Source organism: Apis mellifera, linkage group LG3 (genome assembly GCF_003254395.2).
Source record: "Apis mellifera strain DH4 linkage group LG3, Amel_HAv3.1, whole genome shotgun sequence".
Taxonomy (NCBI): Eukaryota; Metazoa; Arthropoda; class Insecta; order Hymenoptera; family Apidae; genus Apis; species Apis mellifera.
Window position 1 is genome coordinate 11,421,698 of NC_037640.1, and position 24,540 is coordinate 11,446,237.

Consider the following 24,540-nt stretch of genomic DNA (forward strand, 5'->3'; position numbering starts at 1 on the left):
CGAGCCACCTCTTCTCTTTATCCCTTTCATTTTATCCCGTTAATACGTCGTGTAAAGACTCCTCCGATTACACGATCGTAAGAAAAATACGTCGTACACGAAATGTATCCGTCAATTGGTGTGTAATATAAATACGTGTTTTGTTTTCTTTCATTTTTCTTTCTTTTTCTCGCGTGTAAAAGGAGACATTGCAACATTGCGAACGAAGTTGCGCCACGAGATTGACATTTAATAAAATGGCTGGGGTATCATCGTTCGAACGAGGATAGGAAAAGGTGTCATTGGTAACAATGATTTATTTCGTTGTCAGATGGAAGAACCGGCCGGTTGCTTCTTCTCCATCTTCTCTCTCTTCTCCCACGGATGGATGGACGATCCATTCTTTTACGATCCTTTTATCGATTCAATTAGAGAAAAGGAGCAAAAGCGAGGGATCGGCAATTAGCAATGTCGTTCTTAATCGATCGTAATTATCCCCCGCAACAAGTTTCTACGAGATCCGTCACTCGGTTGAGTTACGATCCTACTTTATTGCCGACTTATTATGGCGTAATAGTCGGGATCGAGTTTTTCGAAAAAGAAGAAGATATCGAGATCGAAGAAACTTGGTATCGGAGAGAATTGATTAAGGTGGGATTTGAGATTTAAGAGATAATTAGATTTTTACGCGTCATTCGTAATGATTTTTTCTAGAAGTCAAAAATACAGAGTGAAATTTGGAAAATTGGAGGCCTCTTGTATATTTCGATTGATTCGAGGAAAATATTTTTAGAAATTCGAAGAATGGCGATTGTGATATTATAAATTTTTTTATATATTCTTCCAATAATTTTAAATAAATAGATTGATTTTTTAAAAATTATGGCAATTATTAAGTATTTCGATTAATATTTTATAAATTCTTCGATTCTCTTTATATATTTTTCCAACGCAATACAAATTTTATCTCTCATAGTTTCTTCATTGAATTTTTTAGAAATCATGACAATTGTTAAATATTTCCATTAATACTTCGAGAAAATTTATAAATTCTTCAATTCTTTTATATATTCCGATCTCCATTGAATTTTTTAGAAATCATGGCGATTATCGAATAACATATTTCGATTATATTTTATAAATATAAATATAAATATATTTTATAAATAATATTTTATAAATTTTTCAATTTTATTTATATATTTTTCCAACAACACAAATTTTGCCCTGATCTCTCATAGCTTCTTCTAATCTCCATTGAATTTTTTAGAAATTATGACGTCAAATATTTCGATTAATACTTGGGGAAAATTTATAAATTCTTCAATTCTCTTATATATTTCAATCTCCATTGAATTTTTTAGAAATCATGACAATTGTCAAATATTTCGATTAATACTTGGAAAAAATTTATAAATTCTTCAATTGTCAAATTATATCATATATTTCAATCTCCATTGAATTTTTTAGAAATCATGGGGATTATCAAATAACATTAATTAATATTCTATAAATTCTTCAATTCTCTTTATATATTTTTCCAATCCAATATAAATTTTATCCTGATCTGTCATAACTTCTTCAAATCTCCATTGAATTTTTTAGAAATCATGACAATATTTTTATCATGTCAAATATTTCGATTAATAGTTCGAGAAAATTTATAAATTCTTCAATTCTTTTATATGTTCCAATCTCCATTGAATTTTTTAGAAATCATGGCAACTGATATATTAATATTTTATAAATTCTACAATTCCCCTTATATATTCTTCCAACAATGCAAATTTCACCCTGACATAACACCTTCCAACCTCCATTTTTTAGAATTTTTTAAAAACCACTAAAATAGCGACGTGTCAAGTTACAATATTTCGATTAACATTAAGAAAAAGAAAGAGAAAAGAAAACTTAAAAAAAATCCTTCAACTCTCTTTTCTCCTATCTATCCAGAAAGGCTTCTCGTAACACCTTCCAACCTCCATTGAATTTTTTAAAACTCACTAAAATACCGACTTGTCGAGTTACGATATTTCGATCAATATTAAGAAAAAGGAAGAGAAACGAATAGCTTAAAAAAAATCCTCCCGATTCTCTTTTCTCCTATCTATCTAGAAAAAAAAAAAAAAAATTCGACGTAACTCGTATTCCTCCAGCACAAACATCCTACCCTAACCACCACCACCACCACCACCTAACCACCTTTCAGTTAAACCCCAAAAAAAAAAGAAGAAAAAGAAAAAGAAACGAGAGAAAAGTATACGTACGTGCGCAAGAGCACCTGTGCGAATAAACAATAAAAAGATAGGATCTGTTTAAAGGTAGCCTCGGTAGAACGGTCGTTAATAAGAGAACGAAAGGAGAGGGGGAAAACTGGGCGATCCGAGGCGAAGAGTAGAGAGAGGGGGGCGACGCGCGGTTGCCGCGACGCGGAGCAGGGCGGAGGGGTAGAGGGGGGGAGGGAGAAGCTTGGTCGCGAGACCTACATCGCGAGATAAAGCCTGTTTACCTGGAAGGGAATAATTATTCGAGGGGAACCAGTTCCCTCGTGCGGTGTGGCGTGTGTGCATCGCCTCTTGAAAGTGGTCGGCGTAAAATATCGGCGATCGTGTTCCACGGGGTTGCACGGCTGTTCGTCGTTTCTGGCTTTGGCCGCAAGGCCAAAGCCTTCTCCCGATTCAATTAGAATGGCGCGCCGCGCCACCAGTACGGTTCCAACGCTTCCTCGTCCCCCTCCCCTCGCTCCCTCGCTCATCTCCCTCTCCTCGACGTGCGCGCGTATTTCGTGTTTCCACGGTACGGATAGGGAGAACAATGGGGGAAATGCAGTTGGCTCGGGCAGTGGAATATGGGAATAAAAGTAAAAAATTTCGAAGTACGAATGAGACGGAAATGTTGTCGAGCAGGTTGGACGATTGGAGGACAAATTTTTTTGAAAATTATATGCGGTTGATAAGTGATACTGTTTTTTCTTTTTTAGTTTTCTTCGATTCTGGTAAAAATTGAAGAGTAGATAGGGGGATAGAAAATTAGATAGAAATTGTATAGAATAAGAAACAAGTGTTAAAATTATAAACGATAGTGGAAAAGAATATTTGAATAACTTTTTTTTTTCATCTTAAATACGAAATTTTATATATATATATTTATTTATTTATTTATTTATTATATTATTTATTATTATATTATTATATTATATATATTGTTTATTATTATATTATTTATTATATAGTAGAAAATTAGATAGAAATTATGAATTAAAAAAATAAAGAACAATGCAAGAATAAGAAACAAGTGTATTTAAAAATGTTTAAAATTATAAACGATAGTGGAAAAGAATATTTGAATAACTTTTTTTTTCATCTTAAATACGAAATTTTATATATATATATTTATTTATTTATTTATTTATTTATTATATTATTTATTATTATATTATATATATTGTTTATTATTATATTATTTATTATATAATAGAAAATTAGATAGAAATTGTTATGAATTAAAAGGATAAAGAAGAATGCAAGAATAAGAAGCAAGTGTATTTAAAAATGTTTAAAATTATAAACGATAGTGGAAAAGAATATTTGAATAACTTTTTTTTCATCTTAAATACGAAATTAAATATATATATATAAATTACGTTTAGAGAGACGTGTCTATCCAAGAAAAAGGATTTTTAATTGGAATTAAAAGCGAGGCAGCTTGGTGCCTATCGGAGATTTGAATTTCAATCGAGCGATTAATATTCATCCGGGGAAGTCGACGTTGAAAGACAAGTAAATCCGTCTTTATTAATCGGCCACTTTATCTACGTGTCGAGCGAGTGAATTCACGGATTAGGAATTAATCGACTGGCCGTTCTTCGCGCGCGACGTGAAAATTTCCACGATTGAGAATGTCGAAGAGAGAGAGAAAATAAAATAACAATAATAATAATAAGAACAAGGATGAAAAAATTTATACAACGCGGCGACTCGGATAAGAGAAGCACGAGAGCCCACACATCTTTATCGGTGTAATAAAGATAAAGAAGGAACGAAAAATAACCCTTTTACGTTCGAAGCGGTTACGCCGAGATCGGGGAACACGGTCGTTGCCATAACGCGACCCGGCTGTCGATCCCACGCTCTTTGCATAACGTGACTGACCTACCGTATCGTCGCCGATACGAAGCCGAAACCCCGGCTGATTCAAACCGTTCCCTCCGTCGAACGAAATTCAAAATCTCCGCCCTGAAAAGGAAAAGGAAAAAGGAAAAAAATATTCCTTCTCGCGATAAATATCTCGCCAACTTTTCTCCCCGATTCGCAGAATTTACGAGGATGACCCATTGACACACGTACAGCACCTTTGACATCGGTGTCGAGGAACGGTATTCGTTTTCGCGATACGTAAATAACGATATCGATTAAACTTGCAACGTTGTCGCGTGTAATTATTAGGCCGCTTGGACAGGTTGGTAATGCAGGTTGTTGCATGTTCGACATCGAAGTTGGACATTTCGATCGTTTCGCATTTATGGAGTTAAATAAAAGAGCTAGAATTCGAGGAATGGATTTCAAAACTTTTTCGAAAATAATTTTCCTCAGCTTTTCGATCGTTATTGTTCTTTGATCTAAAGAAAAATAATATAATTCAAAATTTAATATTTGAAGTTATTTCGATAAGTTGTGGTTCGAAACGTGATACGATCGTCGCGAATGGTACTTAATTTTAAGAAGCAATTGCTTCGAGTAACTTTATTCGAAATTTTAAATTCTTCTTTTCGTACTGCGTTCGCGGGATGCAAGTTGACAGTTTCAATGGTTTCGCACGTGTCATCTGTGTCCTAAATCATACGCGTGCCACTTCGTCATTCCACGATTTCCTGCAAATTTTTTCCCACCTGGAAATTCGCCTCGCGGTCTATGCAGAAATAAAACTCGACGATATTTTTCTTCCAACGATACAAATTTTACCCTCGCTGCTTCTTCCTCCGTTAAATTTTTTTAGAAATCGTGTCGGGTAACATATTTCGAGAGAATTTATAAATTCCTCGATTCTCTTTATACATTCTAACCTAGCTTCACTTGTTTCAATCTTCGTTAAATTTTTTTAGAAATATCAAGTGACATGTTACACATTTGACATTATATATTAAAGTAATACAAATTTTAGCTTAGTTTCACTTGTTTCAATCTCTATTAAATTTTTTTAGAAATCATATTTGGATTATATTATAATAATAGAAATTATATCCTAGCTTAACTTGTTTCAATTTTCATTGAATTTTTTAAAAATCATGACGATTGTTAAGTGACATATTTCGAGAAAATTTATAAATTCTTCGATTTTCTTTATATATTCTCCCAATAATAAAAATTTTATTGTAACCTTATTGTAATTTTTTCCAATCTCTTGAATTTTTTATAAATCATGGCGATTGTCAAGTGACATATTATATATTACAACAATACAAATTCTCTTTAATTTCACTTGTTTCAATCTCTACTAAATTTTTTTTAGAAATGTCAACTGACATGTTCAACAAAATTTATACATTCTTCAATTCTCTTTATATATTCTCCCAACAATACAAATTTTATTGTAGCCTCATCGCTTCTCCATTGAATTTTTTATAAATTATGGAGATTGTCAAGTGACATGTTATATATTTGCACATTATATGTTACAACAAATTCTAGACTAGCTTCACTTGTTTCAATTGAATTTTTTAAAAATTATGGCGATTGTCATGTTGCATATTTACATATTTGACATACTACAACAATACAAAATTCTAGTCTAGCTTCACTTGTTTCAATCTCCATTAAATTTTTTTAGAAATCATATCAAGTGACATGTTACATATTTCGAGAAAATTTAGAAATTCTCTTTATATATTCTTCCAATAATACAAATTTTATTATAATTTTATTATAACTTTTCCTAATCTCCATTGAATTTTTTATAAATCATGGCGATTGTCAAGTGATATATTTCGAGAAAATTTATATAAATTCTTTGATTCTCTTTATATATATATTATATATTTCTCTTCCAACGATATTAATTTTATAGCCTCATCCCTTGTCCCAATCTCTATTGAATTTTTTATAAATCGTTGTGACATATTTGCATATTATATATTACAATACAAATTCTCTTTAATTTCACTTGTTTCAATCTCTACTAAATTTTTTTTAGAAATGTCAACTGACATGTTCAACAAAATTTATAAATTCTTTTCTTTATATATTCTTACATGTTGCGTTCGAGCTGGACATTTTTTTTCTTAAATCAAGTACGAGAATTCGATAAATAAATATTCCGTTCGCGCGAGAATTTAAAATTTAATAAACCTAACCTTCGTTATTACAATTGTCTTGAAAACGTTATCATAATAAGAATTTATCCAACGAGTTTCGTTGCAGAGAATATAATACATTTGAGAAGAATTATCGTACATATAAAATCCGTTGAAATACGCGAGATGGAGGATAAAATTCCTCCCCTTTAAAATCCTCCTTTCCGCTTTTCCTTCCTTACGTACGAACGGGAGGAAAACGTTCGTTGCGCGGTTTGCACCGCGAAATTCGCGGAATCAACGGCGCAGATACGCGGTTCCGATAAGTGGCGGCCACCGAAAGCCGCTTTGCATGACCTTAAAAGAAACGAAACGCTCACCGCGGGGCGCATCCTTCGATGCGCAGAAGAAAACGGAGGGATAAAGGCGAGTCGTTGAGCAGGAAGTCGGTCGCTCGCGCCGTATGCGCATGCGCGCGTGTATGCCAAGTGTCTGTATCCCCCCTCTTTTTTTCCATACGAAAACTCGTCGTACGATTTAGGCATCTCTTCTCTCCACGTTTCGATCTTTCGTCTGTTAAAATTTAATTACGCGCGTCCAGATTTTTATCGCGTAATTAAAATTTCGAATTGAAAATATAATTTATCCTTTTATTGGCATTTTTTTTATAAATCTTCCAGAATTTTCCCTCTCGTTTCTCGTTAATACTTATCTTATATCTGGAAACGCGATGTAAACAAACGATGTAATTTATTTATCCTTCAAAATATTTTTCTCGTGATTCACATTTTTCTCTCTCTCGGTAGAAGTTGAATTAAAAATTTATCAGTTCATTCGAGAACTTGAAAATTCATTACTTCGCTTTTTTAATTAAAACAAAAAAAGGAAAGGAAGCACCCTTGGCAATTAATAAATATAAAAGTAATTACAAAAATAAACGAAACAAAAATAATTATAAAAGCCGTTACAATTATTCGAAATGGAAAACTTTCGTGTGTACTGTGAAACAATGGAGCATCGTAAATGCACAAATGTAGAGGGCGCAAGCTGCAGGATCGCTATTTTTGTTGTCGCGAGGCAAGAGTGAAAAGGCCCTTCCAGCCGAGCGCGTTTCACGGGTGTTCGGACGTAATCCGAATATTTTAAGGAGAGAGTGGTCGATCGAGCGTCGTTAATGCCATTAGTATTTTCACGGCCGAGCTACCGCGTGAATATTCGAAAATTGGACTGTTGTTGCTGCCCCATCGGGCTTTGATTAAAAAAAGAAAGAAAAGAAAAGAAAAGAAAAATCGTTCTCACCTGTCCACCCTCTCGGATGAGTTTCGAATTTTTTTTATTTTTCTTTTATTCTATTGGAATTCATTCTGTTATTTGACGAGGTTAATAAAATGGATGTTTAACTTTAAGAAGGGGAAAGAAGTCTAATAGATTCGAAGGAAATATTAATTTAACGTTGCAACAACTAAATTCTCTTCGAAGGTATCCTTTCAGTGATCATCCGCACGAAGCAATCCGCGTCGCGTGCGAAATTCGATCCGCAAGATTTCACGCTGTTATTAATATCGAGGACGGTTCAGTTATCGCATCCGTCGAAATGGATAAAAGAGCGGGAAAAAATAAAAAATTTAATAAATAATAAGTAAATAAATTCGAGAGAATTAGGAATTGGCGTGTTTTTTATTTATTTTATTAGAACTCACATGAACGTGTAATCGAAAAGATGATTAAATTACGTCATTTTATATCGACATATTGAAATTCAGAAATTCAGATTAAAATTATCCCTTATAAGTTGAGAGACAACTAAATCGTTCAACATTTTTGAACATTATAAAAATATGCACTTGTTTGATTCGCATCTATTCTCATATATTATATAAATAAAATTAAATCGATCAACTATTATTCACTTGACAAACTCGAATAATGAATTGAGAGATTAAAAAAAAATATATGCACTTGTTTGACTCGCATCTATTCTCATATATTATATAAATAACATTAAATCGATCAACTATTATTCACTTGAATAATGAAACTCGAATAATGAATTCTCAGAGCCTGACATCTGAAGCATTTGGTATTCCTTTGGTATTCATAATTATATCTTCCATTCGAACTTTTGAACAGACTTTCAAATACATTCTTTATTCCCAATTTCTTCTTTACCTATTATTTCCTCGAGCTTTTTAATTCCTTCGATCGAGTAAAGAAACAGTATTAACAATAACACCTCCAAGACCTTAAAAATCGAGCCTTTTAATTCCTTCGATCGAGTAAAGAAACAGTATTAACAATAACACCTCCAAGACCTTAAAAATCGAGCCTTTTAATTCCTTCGATCGAGTAAAGAAACAGTATTAACAATAACACTTCCAAGACCTTAAAAATCGAGCCTTTTAATTCCTTCAATTGAGTAAAGAAACAATATTAACAATAACACTTCCAAGACCTTAAAAATCGAAGTATCCTATATATATATTTAAAGGTTAGATTATTAAGAATTATTAAGAATTAAGTCAGGATGTCTGCATTAGGAGATCGAGGGACGAAGATTCTCACTGTCTCTGGGAAAAGAAAGGAAACATCTGGTTTTCACCGAGGGGCCGCTCTTTGAAGACGAAGCGTTTGCTCATTTGTACACCATTCACGCAGCCTCGTCGTCGCGTAACGCGTCGCCTCTTCTCCTCCTCCACGCCGGATCTCTCGAATACAAGCACCACGTGCAACCGGATTTTTTAACGTCCCCTTCTCTCTTCTCGGCGCGCCGTGGAAATGGTTTTAACAATCGTTGCAAAAGTGCAAAGCGAATTTTTGTATTTCGACCATGATCACTTTTTAGCGGGTGATTTTGGAGGATTTCGATGTAAAATTAAAGAAAGATTAATCCATCTGCTGGGGAAAAATATTATAAATTAATATAAGGACGAGTGACTTGCAGTTCACCGTGGATTTTAATGGCCCGTCGATTCGAAATTGGGGAATTTTGCTTGACGTTCGTTTGACAAATCACCACCGCGTCCCTTCGTTCTGCATACGCGCGAATAATACTGCATCTGGGCCGAAAAGGGATCTCCGACGATTCCTAGTTAATAAGCGAGCATGGATTGTCAACGCACAATACGCTGCTTCACGCCTTGTCCAAATGCGCCAAAAATACGATACGAAGAATAAAAAAATTATAATTCATATCACGATCTTCTATTCGAAGACGAAACTTGTTTAAATCGTTAGTTAAATTAATCATCAAATCTTTAATTTCTGTGTATTATCTACTCTCCTAAACTTTCACAAACTACAAAAAAAAAAAAAGAAACTTCTATATAATACGCATACGATCTAAAAAAAAAATTCCTCGATCTTTACTCCGCTCGCCGAACTTCTTCCATTATCGAACGTCGATACGACGTCCTGCAAAAAGAGGAAAAACTTGCTTCCATGCGATAGCTTGCATGCCCGATGAAGCGGCGAGAAAACTAGCATATACTCATATACGTCGAACAACAATGCAGCAGCATCAGCAGCATCGTGTACAAGAGCGTGTATATATGTACGTACCCGACGTAAATTGTGTTTGGTCATCCTTGGTCTATAAATAATTCTCGAGGCGAGGGACAATGGGGCGGACAGCTGAAAAGCGGCCTAAAAAGCGACCCCCGTGGTTAGTACCCGCGCGCGCCACCGGGTGGCGCGAGTGCCGCCGCTCGCGTCGTCGATCGTGTCGGCCGCTGACGCGTGCAGAAAAACGCGGAGCGAGAGAGAGGGAGGGAGTCGGTTGTGAAAATAACCGGTCCACTCGACGATGAAAAGTCGAGAGGACGAATACAAAGGAGGAAGGGAGGGGGTGTGATGAAATTCGCACCCTCTCTTGTAGAGGCTCTATGTCGAGCCACCCAATCGATATATATATATATATATATATATATTGGCTGGGGATTTTTTTGATTGAAAATCGGTTAGATCGTAATTAATTCGAATTTTTGGATGAAAGAATCGATTCGAATTAACGTTGAATATTCGTGGATCGAATCGGGGATACTTGCGTGTCCGCGAGATTTAATGCGATAAGTCACGGCGGAGTTGCGACTGGCATAAAAAGAGGATCGGAGCGCGCGTTTCGTTGGTCGTTACTAATGACCGTGGCATTGTGAACAAGCCGGCCACTATATAATAAAGCGATAAATTAAAGCCAACCCCACACGTGTTATTCTTTTTCGAACGTGTTAACAGTCATTGTCGGGTTAATGGCGTGTGAATCCCATGAATCGTGCCGGTTAGCGGTTCGAATTCAATGGGAAGACAAGCGTCGAGTCGAGGTGCAGGCTTCGTCGATCTTTTTTATCGACCGACGCGTACCGGCCGTATCGGCCGAGTCGCATCGCGCAAATTGGCGCGAATTTTCGATTCGATCCGATCAAATATCGTTACTTTATCGCTTTCTCCTCCGAGATTAATCTCTAAACTTTTTAATTCCAAATTTAATTCAATTTCTCAATAAAATATATCTCGAGAAACTTGGTAATCTCCAAACATGATTAAAATCTCCAAATCCGTTTATGTCGACTTGGTCGAGTATCTCGAAATTGCTTCAAACTCGCATTCGTCTCCAAATTTAATCCTAAAATCTACGTTTAATCCCGCCAAATAAAGTAACCTCGAAACCAACGTTGCCTCAAACTCGCTCGATAAATATACTCCCTCGAATCAGCAACCAACTTTCTTAACGAATTTCTCCGTGATTCCATTAATCTTGGAAATTTCTCCTTGGGAAATTAAATTTAAAATTTCCGCAACTTCGTAAAGATGATCTATTTAAAAATTGTGCCATGACTCCCCCTCAGAGGTGCATTGTCCCCTCGTCTAATAGAGAGAGAGAGAGAGATTTTTGGACGTCGGCCAAACGCTCCGCGGAATGTGGAAGGAAAAGCTTCCAGCGGGATTTTGGGATTCCGCCGAAGCCCAAGTTTAGCGCGCTTCGAATAATTTCCGGCTGGCGACGGCGTTGGAAAAACAGACGAGGAGAGGCCGATGGAATTTTTACGATCTCCTCCCCCGAGATTCGCTCTCATAGAAATCGCTTCTGAAAAAAAAAAAAATAACCTCCATTCGTTTAATTTTAACCCTTTAAAATGTATCTTCTTTGAAGAATAATTTCGAAAAAATCGAGAAGAGAAAAATATTTTTCGATTCGTATTATATTTCGTTTTCACGAAAATGAAAAAAAAAAAAGAATAATTCCGTCCGAATAGAGAATTTGCGACGATCGATTCGATACATTTGGAGGCGAGCGGATTAACGAGCGGTCGCGGCATCGGTGCCTTATCATCATCTCGGGTCGGCCGACTTTATTATACAATCAACCAACCGGGCGAGATAAGCGGTCCCCGGGTGCTAGAGCCACGATCAGCCAGGCCTGATAACGACGCACCTTTAAAGCCGTTCCTATTCAATCCCGCGATCCGTTCCGTCTCGTTCTCGGCGATAAGAAGAACGGAGGCCCCGCGATTACGCTTGAAATATTCCCGTGATTTCTCCCTCCGCGAAAGAAAAAAAGAATAGAAACCTTCTTGGCTCGGCCTTAAAAATTCTTTCCATCTATCCGAAATGGCCTCGTCGACGATATCATAATATCGGATATATTTGCAATGGGCCTCTTTCAGTGGAAAGAGAGGTTAGGTTAGTAACTCGTTTACGAGGAAAAAGAGTTGAATAATAACGGGATAAATTTTAGCGATCGAAAGTATAGAAAAGAATTCGTGCAGATTATTAGCAAGATGTATCTTGGAAGTGGATTTCGTTCGTAGTCTTTTTCAAGTTCGAATTTTGTTGTGTGTGCGGCTTAAGGCAGGGGAAAGACAACGCGAAGCTCGTAAATTCGCGACCACTTCTTGTCACGGTCAGCCAGCAGCGAGTTTTGCATCGCGATCTTATCACGGTGTGCACGATTCCTTATGGTAGTCGCGTCGGTTGTGGGAGTGCTGGTAGGAGAGGGATCTGCCTTGTCGACCGAGGGCGAACAACGCATCGATCGATAGAAAGAAGTTTTTTGTAACGGTTAACGGTGGAAATACTTTTTTCCCCTTTCTTTTTTTTGCACGCACACGAACAATAATTCCACGATTCCACAATTAAGAATGCGACTGTCGAATGAAATATGAGGGAAACTATCGAGGTAACAAAGGATTAAACCGCTCCTACTCGTACGATCGTAATCAACGAGAGGTTATAATCGTAGATATGCCGTTGCATTATGCTCGGCCTGTGTGTAAACCGGGTTTAATGGCGAGTCTTTAATCCGTCCAAGGATTTGAATGCCATTCCGGCTCATTGGGTGGTCCACTTGAATCGGATCGTTTATGAATGATTTAACGAGATTTCTCTCTCTCTCTCTCTCTCTCTCTCTCTGTTTCTCGACCGAAAATCCAATCGACATCGGTAGCCTCTAACGCGTTACATTACGTCATACCACGGAATGTAAGAGGTCGACCTTGCAAACCGTACAATCGCGCATTGTGAACTGTTGAATAGTACGCGATCCTATCGCGAGGCTTCGACTTCTTCGCGCTGTCCGTTCGCGATCATTATTGCGAAATTAAATAACCTTATTCGCGGTTGTTATTTATCGTTCTTTTTTTTTCGTTTTTTTCTCTTTCTCTATGCGTTCCATTTATGACGCATATATTCGTGGAACGTTCCACGAAACCTTTGGAAAATGTGAGTAACGAGAATTTTTTGAATTTTAATTTCGCTCAAGTTTAATTTTTTTTTTTTTATCAAGGAAACGTTTTACGCTTAATTTTAAGTTGCACGTAAGTTGGGAAAAATTTTGAGAAATTTTAATTTCAATTTCGTTTAAGGATAAGTTTCCTTTAAGCTCTATTTTTATCGAGGAAAAAACGTTTTAAAACAGATATCACGAGACGTTACACTTACGCTCATTGTGTGTTACGTTTATAACGCTATTCATCGAACGAAGGTTCCGCGAAACTTTAGAAAAATACGAGAAATTTTAATTTTTGTTTAAGGACAATATTTTTTAGTATCGTTATATTCCTTTCCCTATCTTAAACCTATTCTTTTTTTATTCAAATATTCAACAAATATTATTTCTTTTACTCTCATTTGCAAAGCAAATTCCAAACCCGTGACAACACATTAGCACCATTAAGAGTTTCCCTCGGATCCAGCCCCGCCCAACCAGCCAATGTATATCGTTTTCCAAAGGGAAAAATTCACCAAATGGATCTGTCTGTGTCGATACAATGCGCAACCCTTTACACTAATGCTAACTAGCCCTAAAAAGAGAGAAAGGAAGAGAGAGAGAGAAAAAAATGGCTCATTTGAACGTTATAGTCAAGACGTATCAATTGACGACAACAGCAGCCGTTTCGATTTCGCCCGAAATCTCCGATTGTTCCACCATTCGGAGCCCGCCCCGTTAATGCCACGGAATATACCGACAATCGCACCCCTTTCTCGACCCATTATGTCGCAGCCTGCGCAGTCTTCCAAACGGAAACGATGGCGATCGATCGATCGATCCATTCGCTCCCCTCCTCGCCTAATACAATCGGCCTAATAACTCGTAGAAATCAACGCTGGATAAATAAAGTTTACTCTTTTTTTCTCTTGCTTTCATCTCTCGTATTTCAAATGGCATAGTTAAAACAAACTATCTTTCATTTGGTTAAAAATTATTATCTTCGACGTAGTTGAAATATTTTACTCTGTCGAATGCTTCGAGTATATTTGAATACATCGAGTGTTTAATTATAGTAAATTATATTTTTCCTGTTGGAAATATTCGAGAGAAGAGGCATCAACTATACATAGATACAGAGATACATTAAAATAAGTTCTCTTTTATGATTATTATAGCTCGACAATTAAAAATTCTTATACAAATATTTTACTAAATGTAACATTTCGAATAGTTCGAGTATATTTAAAAACATAATTTCTTCATACTTTAATATACTTTTCCAATTGGAAATATTCGTTACATCAATTTAGAAAGTTATACTTCTAACATTTAAAATAATTGTAACATTTCGAATAATTTCGATATATACAAAAATATACATAACATTTCAATATTTACAAAAATAATTTCTCTATGCTTTAATATACTTTTCTAATTGGAAATATTCATTGCAGACTTAGAAAGTTATACGAGAGAGGGATTAAGCACGAAAGGGCTACGTTAGAATAACTCTATGTAGCATTGCGAATAAAAATAATTTCTCCACGCTTTAATATATTTTTCCAATTGAAAATATTCGTTACATCGAGTTAAAGGGATTAATGATAGAGCAAAGGGCTAAGTTAAAATAATTCTATGTAACATTTCGAATGCTTGGTTCGATATTTACAAAAATAATTACTCTACGCTTTAATAATTGGAAATATTCGTCACACCGAATTAGAAAGAGGGATTAAGCACGAAAGGGCTACATTAAAATAGGCTCTCTTCCAAAAATTCTCACATAAATATTTGATTTTATGTGATATTGCGAATACTTCGACATATATTTACAAAAATAATTTCTCTACGCTTTATAAAATTTAAATTTATTAATATTCATTAATATTAAAAGTATATTATACTTTATTTTATATTATACTATATTTAATAAATTTATTAATATTAATATACTTTTCCAATTGGAAATATTCGTTACACCGAATTAGACGAATTAATAATGGAGCAAAGGGCTACGTTGAAATAACTCTATGTAACATTTCCATTAAAAATAATTTCTCCACGCTACTTTTTTAATATACTTTTCCAATTGGAAATTGAAAATTCGTTAGAACGTCGAGTTGGAAAACACTTTAGTAGAGCAAATTACAGGAGAGGAGAATTATATCGATGACGATGGAGCACGAAAGGGCTACATTAAAATAACTCTATGTAACATTTCAAATCCTTCGAATATATTTACAAAAATAATTTCTCCACACTACTTTTTTAATATACTTTTCCAATTGGAAATGTTCGTTAGAATGCCAAGTTAGAAAGCACTTTAGTAGAGCAAATTATAGGAGAGGAGAATTATATCGACGACGATGAAGCACGAAAAAGTTATGTTAAAATAACTCTATGTAACATTTCGAATCCTTCGAATATATTTACAAAAATAATTTCTCCACGCTACTTTTTTAATATACTTTTCCAATTGGAAATTGAAAATGTTCGTTAGAACGTCGTGTTAGAAAACACTTTAGTAGAGCAAATTACAAGAGAGGAGAATTATATCGACGACGATGGAGCACGAAAAAGTTACGTTAAAATAACTCTATGTAACATTTCGAATCCTTCGAATATACTTACAAAAATAATTTCTCCACGCTACTTTTTTAATATACTTTTCCAATTGGAAATTGAAAGTTCGTTAGAATGCCGAGTTAGAAAGTAGTGTAGAGCAAATTACAGGAGAGGAGAATTATAGAACGATCGGTGACGATGATCGACGCGAAAGGGTTACGGCGGATCATTAAGACGAGAGAATGACTCGCATCGTTAACGTGGGCAAAACGGGCAAACGGGGCGTGGGGCGCGCGTTATTCTTACGTCTCGTTTCAATTTCAAAATCGATCTGTTGCTTTGGGGGCAAGCTTTGTGCGCCGCCTCCGTGCGCTCTTTCTGCGCGGAGCCACGGCCGCACAAAAGATGCGTTTTTCGCGCTGCACGGGGCCCCCGTGCAGCTGCATCTCGTGCGTAGCGGGTGAAAAAAGGTCTCTCCGCGAGAGAGTGTCGCTCGCTGCCTCCCCCCTCTCCTCCCCTTCTGTCGCCAATCCCCAATTAGCCAGTCGTGCGCGATTCGCGACGCGACCCCCTTTTTTTTGGATTCTTTCCTCTTTTGGATTATTAAGGAATTTTTTTTCGTTTTTCCTTTTATTAATTACTCATTTTTCTCCTCAATTAATATCTATCTGCGAGTGATAATTGACGAGAGTACTAATATTCTTGGATATTTGATCGTAAGTAGAAAGAAAGGCATAGAATATAAAATATAAAATATAAAATATAAATATAAAATATAAAATTTCTGGATGAACAAAAGATTCACCTATTTTTTTGCTCTCCTTTCTTTTGGATTAAGGAATTTTTTTTTATTGGAAATTATTTTAAAGAACGAATTTAATTATTCATTTTTCAATGAGTATTTATCTGTGAGTGATAATTGTCGAGAATACCAATATTCTTAGGTATTTAATCGTAACGTGTAAAGAAAGGAGTTAGAATATAAAATATAAAACTTTTGGATGAACAAAAGATCCACCTATTTTTTTGCACTTCCTTCTTTTGGACTAAGGAATTTTTTTTTTATTGGAAATTATGAAATTATTCTAAAGAACGAATTTAATTATTCATTTTTCAATGAGTATTTATCTGTGAAGGATAATTATCGAGAGTATCAATATTTTTGGATATTTGATCGTAACGTGCAAAGAAAAGAGTTAGAATATAAAATATAAAACTTTTGGATGAACAAAAGATCCACCTATTTTTTTGCACTTCCTTCTTTTGGACTAAGGAATTTTTTTTTTATTGGAAATTATGAAATTATTCTAAAGAACGAATTTAATTATTCATTTTACAATGAGTATTTATCTGCGAGTGATAATTGTCGAGAGTATCAAGATAGATTGTTAGATAAATCGTAATGTGCAAAGAAAGAGATGGAATATAAAATATAAAACTTCTGGATCAAAACAAAAGATCAAAATAAACGTTGATATAAAATTGGACCACCGATATTGGATCAAAAATGTATTGAAATTTCGAGCAAAAAGTGATATAATAATTATTCCACTTAAAACTAATAATGGTATAATAATTAATAAAACGTGATAAATATTTTTTTTAATATTATAATAATTTTACTATTAAATTTAATGATATAATGATAACCTATAATTAATAAAATTCCTGAGAAGAGAGAAAAAAATTACAAAGTCAACGGATGGATATAATGAGGAATGATATAAATAGAAGAAGCTAATGATGATGGTATACTTGAACCTGTTCCTGAATTAAAAATAGATTTCTCAATAATAATACCATGGAGATAAAATCTAACATTACTTGTTATTATACGTTACATGGAAATGTTATATATCCTAATATCAATGGAACTAATCAACTTCCTAGTTTTTAAATTAAAAATAATACAACTATACAAAAAGAAAAAAAAATTATTAAAAACGCATTATCTGGTTAACAATTATACCATAAATTTGATCGATTATTAATTCACGATCCCGACTTGATTGATTCCTCAAAAACTCTTTCTCTCCCCTCTTTCCCCTCTTTTACCGCAACGTTTACCAGGAAACGTCTCGAAAGCATCTCCCTTCTCTTTCTCTTTTGCCTCCCCTTTGCCCTGTCGCGCCGTTCCCTTTGTCGACGATCTGCGAATTTGTGTCACAGGTCGCCTGGATTGGGAAGGAAGCGCGCGATTCCCCCCATTCAATCGGCCGAGACACGTGCGTCGCCTTTTTTCCCCCCCCTCACTCGTGCTCCTTGGCAGAGGACCGGTCCCTTGGACCGGTCAGCCTCCTCCTCTCTCCCCAACTGGATTTTCAAGTCGCGATCAACCCGAACCAGCAGTTTTTTTTTTCCTTTTTTCTCGAAAACGTGTCACGCGATTTTCACAAAAGGCACAGGCGGCTGCCCGTCTGTCTGCCGTCGTTTTTCTCCTTTTCTCTTCTCTTTTTACAATTTTTTCCGAAATTAAACCGACCGAGATTACGTACACGAGATTCTTTCGTGATTCAAATAAGTGATAAATTACTTTACGATCACCCGGTATGTGTATCGAAACGATCCAATATCGTCTCTGTTTAATTTTGGTAAAATTGTATATATATATTATATGTTTATATACGCAGAGCATTTTGACAAGCGAGGCATGTCAATATTGCGTTACCGTGTATTTTGACAGCGGCCGAAGGCGACTGGATCCGATTTCCTCTCGTATCGATAACCTTTTGTCCGTCGCTCGATGCCTTGCCCCCACCCTTTTTTCCTTTCGTATCTTCTTTCAACCTGTTCAATAATCCCCTCCTCTTGGCTTGGCCAAATTATCATTAATACGGTTGCAACGCTCCCTTTGTACGTATACGTCCATGCATTGAAAACAATGGACACACTTTTACTTTGTTTCCTCGTCCTCGTTTCAAACGCTCGAAATAATCTCTCTGGCCGGTGGAGGGGAGGCCGAATCGATCTACTATACCCAAACTATACTCACCGTACACGCGCCTCGTTAAACACAAGCAGCGTCCGAAAACCACGAGGAGCGTGGAACAATAACGTGTCAATGGTTAAACGAGTTTCGAACACGGTCGAGTTTTTCATTTCGCTCGATTTAATTTGAAAGTCATTCTTTCCCTCTCTCTCTCTCTCTCTCTCGATAGTCAATTGTACGAGGCCTCGCCGGCATCTCTCTCTCTCTCTCTCTTCGCGTTTAATCTCCTCCTTCCCCCACTCCTGCTCGGCTCTCGACGCGAGCTCGAGGAACGGTAATAGTCTCGGTCCACCAACGGAAATCGAAAAGCCGAAGGGAGAGAACAAGAAACGAAAACAAGCCTGTAATTAACGCCCCCTTGCGTTGCGTTAGAGGAGGGGAGGAATAATCTTTCTCTCATGTTTACATAGCGAGCTATAGGTTTTTCTTAAACGTTTCCTCCTGGGAGGATAACAGGAGTCTCGAGTTACAGGGCTCTTTCCTGTTTTGTATACCCCATGAGACGACGAGATTCGTTTACGCTTCTCGTGGTTAACGATCGCCACGCTAGGGGTCCCAATTTTCGTTCCAACTTTAATTACTTTTCTTACAGATTATTCGTACGTTGGTTTTAATAAGTTTCGTTTATGTGATAAATACGATCGGAGAATTCTTCTCGCTCCTTTTTATCCCGCGATTTAATCCTCTTTGACATCTAAAGCCCCGGTACATATATATATATATATATATACACGTATATATACGTACAATTTTTGCCATATGTCGAGGAGAATAATATACGTTGTTACCATCAGACGGTAATTCGTCTTTGAGAATAAATAAAATCGAGAGTCAGGGTTGGATTATTAACCCGTTGAAAGGGTGACTGGTTAAAAGTAATGCTTTGAGTAATTGTTAAAATTCTCGAACGACGAATTATTCACATGTAACTATTACAGTCCGCATCTCGTATATAATCTCTCGTTACAATTATTTCCAATTATTATCATTATTATTATTGTTTCGAACGATAAATTATTCGAAGCAACTCACGTATAAATGTACGAAATACTGTTAAAATTATTCCAACGTTACTGATCGAGGAACGAATCTTGCTTTCATACTCCTTCAATTGTCCTTCGAAGTATTGCCTTTCGAGTCGCTCTCCTTATCTTTATTGCGAAGGCAAAAAATCGTGCGACCACAGGTATACGCTCGATCGATATTTCCAACGAATTCCTAGTCCTCCCTTCCCCCTTCCCCCTTCGCCGTGTTTTCGATGGAACGCCGTCGTCGCGGGGAGAGGGGAGGGGGGCTGAACGGCCCGTTGCCGGTTCTCGAAATTACGGAGCATTGCTCCAACTATGCCGAGTGACCGAGTTCCTCCAAGCATGCGAACAACCGAAACGGAAGAGTCTCGTCTCCCCTCCTTCACCGCTTAACTGCGGCCGCCCAATCCTCGCGTTCTCGTCCGCGTTTCGAGGCACGTCCGCCCGCTTCCGGATACCTGGGGATCGCTCGCAGGTGCGTCGAATTCTCGTCGCGCAGAATCATTGGGATTTGTTTCCCCGGAAACAAACTGTCTCCTTTCTTGATTTTGAAATCGTATTATTATTATTATCGTAGATGGAATCGCGTTTCTAATCTCTAAAAATTTTTTACTACGTTCAAGAGGACGTGGAAGCGTATAAAGTAAAAAATTCACCGTGAATGATTCGACGAAGATTTTAAATGGAATAAAAACATTTCTCTCGGAATTTCTATAAAAGTATGGCGAATAAATTTCCGTGATAATTGATTAATATTTTATTTCCAGAATCAAGCCTGTTCCCTTCGAATATAGTATTCAATGGTACATCAAATTGATTAATTTAACGCAACTGAAATAAGCCTATAAAATGTTAATGTTTCTATAGAGATTACAGTGTAATAAGAAATGGAAAATAAAGCGCACGATTTCTCCTTCAAATTTTCTCTATGTAAGGAAATTTTGATATATACACACACACAATAAATAATTGTTCGAATTCTTGAAGGTTTACGAGTTCGCAAAATTATTCGGCCAATAAAAGATTTTCCCTTACGAAACATGAGATATGATAATTAAGAGAGTGGTGGCCGGAAATGGCAAAATTACTATTCGCTAAATGTTCTTCTCTCTGTTCCAGACACGTCCTACGAGAAGGCCTGTCGAAGGGGTAGCGCGCCCGCCACCCCTGTCCTCGGAGCACGACCCTTGGACGTCACCCCCAACAGAATCGTCGTAAGTAGACCGTCGTTTCCACCCTTTTACGCCCCTGTAATTTCCATTCATTGTGATTTTCGATTCTTGATAACAAAGTAGTCGAGGTTACCCCCTCCACTTCCCCTTTTTCCATCCATCGAAGGGTCGGTGAACAATGAAATATTTTTTTTTTTTTCCCCTCTTTTCAATCGTTATATATTATTCATATACGCGACAAATTCTTCTATTCTATATAATTGATTCGTTTTTGGAAGAAGAGATCGATATATCGATTTTCGATGTATGGAAAAATGCGAGACGAAATGATGATTTAATAAGAGAATATTAAAGAAATTTTTTTGAGATACGGTAAGACGCATAATTTTGTTTTATCAATACAACTATGTAAGGAAATTTAAAATATTTCGAGGTATCTTTAAGGATAATGGAATAAATATGCGAGCCTCGAACAATTTCATTCATCCGCGAGGATGGAATTTGTGCGTTAATCGACCAAATATTTCGGGATGTAATTGGAGGATGCTGCATTTAATTCTCGAGCCTCGCCTCGTTCAATGAAGAAAGATATTCTATCTCGTCGCGCAGATCTTTATCGCGAGAAAATACTTTGAGCGAATCTGTCAGCGTTGCGCCAAAGTGCATTAGACTTACAGATTAGATCCGAGTCAGGCTTTGAGGAAGAGATTCGTTTTCCATCGCTCTTGTTCGTAGAAAAAGAATTTCTCAAGAAATATTGTAAAATTCGATTAGAAAATTATGTATAAATTCTTCGATAATTTTAAATAATTTGCATTTAAAGAAAAAATCTTTCTAGAAAATTCTTAATCCTCGATTAACATTCGACACTCGTGGTAAAAATGGCGAGCTGCTCGTCTCTTTCCTCTCCTTTCTTTCCTCCCTCCCTTCGAGAAAAATTTCGTTTTCGAGGCACGAAAAAAGGAGAGTTGAATTTTCCAATCACGTATCTTCGATCTCCTGAATCTTCTCAACGCCCTAAGCCCAAACACTTTTATCCACACTTTCAAACAATTCCCCTTTCAACAACGTTCATCACGCCTCCCTCTCTCGTAAAATTTCATAAAAATTCTGGAAATCTTCCACCGACTTATTATCCTTCCCAGAATTCATCATTCCGGCCTATCTTCAACCTGTCTCTTCGCATAGATAATATTCCGCCAGTCTCGTCCAGAATCCTCTTCTCGAAATCGCATCGATCGAAGCGTATAACGCTAGCCTCGTACGATACGATCTTCTTCGAATGGAAAAAGGCCTCTTCCACCGACACGGTAACATTTAATCGTGGCGCACGTCGCCGCAATTTCGTTTCTCTCCGTAGACGGGAGAAGGAGGAGGAGGGGGTGGAGGGGGTGGAGGGGCCAGTCTTTCTGCGCCGTCACCTTTCTGCCCATCGCTTCATTTTCGTTGCGTAAACCGACACGCTCCCTCGTCGATGCAAACGCGGATACCCACGGATACTTGCTTACTCGCCACGGAGAATATCGATCCGTGGCAGGTGTTCTCAAATCTAGGCGCGCGCCTAGATCGCTTCTCTAAGGCGAGCTGGAGTGGTGGATGGATCGCGGATGAAGTGTAGAGACGACGGGCTGCGCGACCAAAATAATATTTTGCGTGGGAAGTTTAGCGTTACGAATCGGGCGTACGTTGATTGAATACGCGAAGTCTTCGCGTTTAATGGAGTTTAAAAATTTGGTAAAAAAGTAATTTTCGTCAAGAGGGAATAGGTAGGTTTCAAGTAGAATATAATAAAGCTAAGTTGTTTTAGAAGGATGAAGAGCGTTATAACTCGACGAGACGAGAAATTTAAGGTCATAAAGTCTTCGACCTGTTGGAAATAGGAAATGGAACGAAGAGTGGATGTCGAAACTTGAATTTAGATTGTATTTAAAAATGTACTTTATGATGTAAATTAAGAGAAAGTTAAGAGGAATATTGTTGATTTCAAATAGAACGTTGCTTTAGAATAATTAACTGTGAGATGAAAGATTTAAGATTCTAAAAGTCTTTGTGTCTTATGAAGAATAGCGGTTGTTACGGAATTTAGATTATATTTAAAAATTTCGAAGGAGCAATTCATTTTACGACGTAGATTAAATCAAGCTAAGAGAAAAGTTGATTTCGAGTGGATGAACTAAAGCCGTTTGCTTTAAAAGATTGGATATATTTGCTCTAAGATGAGAAGTCTTTGAACTATTTATTTCGTAATATAAATTAAACGAAAGCAAGAGGAAAGTTAACGAAAGTTTTCGAGTAGAAACGTTGACGAATCGAGGGAAACTTTTGTTCCAAACTGCGTGTCAAGAAACTCATCTACCATCGAAGAAATCATTGATCTCCCTTGAGTAATAAATTACAAAGCTTTTTCTTTCCAATTACACACGTTCGAAATTTACATATTAATTTTAATAATCAATTTAAATTTAATCCATATAAACGATATATTATTTCGCACAATCGTGATATACATTATTTCTTAAAAATATATTTCTGGCTTAATTTTTTCCAAACGAGATTAAATCGATTAATTCGAATTAAATTAATTGACAAAATAATTGGGTGGAGAGAAATGTAAAATGTAAAATATCCGTTAATTCTATAACTATGCGAGGATATTGCACGTACGATTTTGCGGTTCGCATCACGTCGATCGATAAAAGCGACCCGCACGAGCCTAGTTCCCGTTGTCTATTGTGAATCACGACGTTATGTACTTCCTAACATAATTCACCGTTGCCTTTGCGTCACACTTCTAATATTTGTCTCCGATCGACTTTAAAACTAATCCCTCTAATTCTTATCATCGATACATTATTTCTCAAAAATATTCACGAAATATATTTCTTAAAATCGATCGAGAATAACTCGAGAATTAAATTAATTAACAAAATATAAATATTGCTTCGATATGATTAAATTATTTTTTAAAAATATAGAAAAAATATAATTCTAATTTTTTCCAAACGAGATTAAATCGAGTAACAAAATAGTCATAATCGATGTAAATATTATTTCCATACGATCGAGACGAAGTTATTTCTTAAAAATATAGAAAAAAATGTAATTCTAATTTTTTCGAAACGAGATTAAATTGAGTAACAAAATAGTCATAATCGATGTAAATATTATTTCGATATGATTAAGTTATTTCTTAAAAATATAGAAAAAATATATTTCTAATTTTTTCCAAACGAGATTAAATCGATCGAGAATAACTCGAAAATTAAATTAATTAATAAAATGTAAATATCGATATGATTAAGTTATTTCTTAAAAATATAGAAAAAATATATTTCTAATTTTTTCCAAACGAGATTAAATCAAGTAACTCGAGAATTAAATTAATTAACAAAATAGTCGTAATCGATATAAATATTATTTCGATACGATCGAGATTATTTTTTAAAAATATAGAACAAATATAATTCTAATTTTTTATATTCACAATCGATGTAAATATTGTTTCGATATGATTAAATTATTTCTTAAAAATATAGAAAAAATATATTTCTAATTTTTTTCAAACGAGATTAAATCGAGTAACTCGAAAATTAAATTAATTAAAAAAATAGTCATAATCGATGTAAGTATGTAAATATTGTTTCGATACGATCGAGATTATTTCTAAAAATTTAGAATAAATATAATTCTAATTTTTTATAGTTATCATAATTGATGTAAATATTGTTTCGATATGATTAAGTTATTTCTTAAAAATATAGAAAAAATATATTTCTAATTTTTTCCAAACGAGATTAAATCGAGAATTAAATTAA

The 24,540-nt window shown here is 35.7% G+C and overlaps 1 protein-coding gene across 19 annotated transcripts in view; it reads left to right on the forward strand.

Annotated features, from left to right (window-relative positions):
* Positions 1 to 24,540, forward strand: part of LOC724344 (probable Ras GTPase-activating protein) — a 376,738-nt gene that overhangs the window by 327,017 nt on the left and 25,181 nt on the right. For 18 of the 19 annotated variants that reach the window (XR_003304269.1, XM_026439477.1, XM_026439479.1 and 15 more), the window contains one exon: positions 20,673 to 20,767. Coding sequence is in view for 18 of the 19 variants with exons in the window: in XM_026439477.1 (XP_026295262.1) it covers positions 20,673 to 20,767 (95 nt within the window). In the remaining variant the exon portion in view is untranslated. Of the gene's footprint in view, positions 1 to 12,909; positions 12,983 to 20,672; positions 20,768 to 24,540 lie in introns of those variants that run through there. The other variant, XM_006568400.3, reaches the window with a different exon arrangement.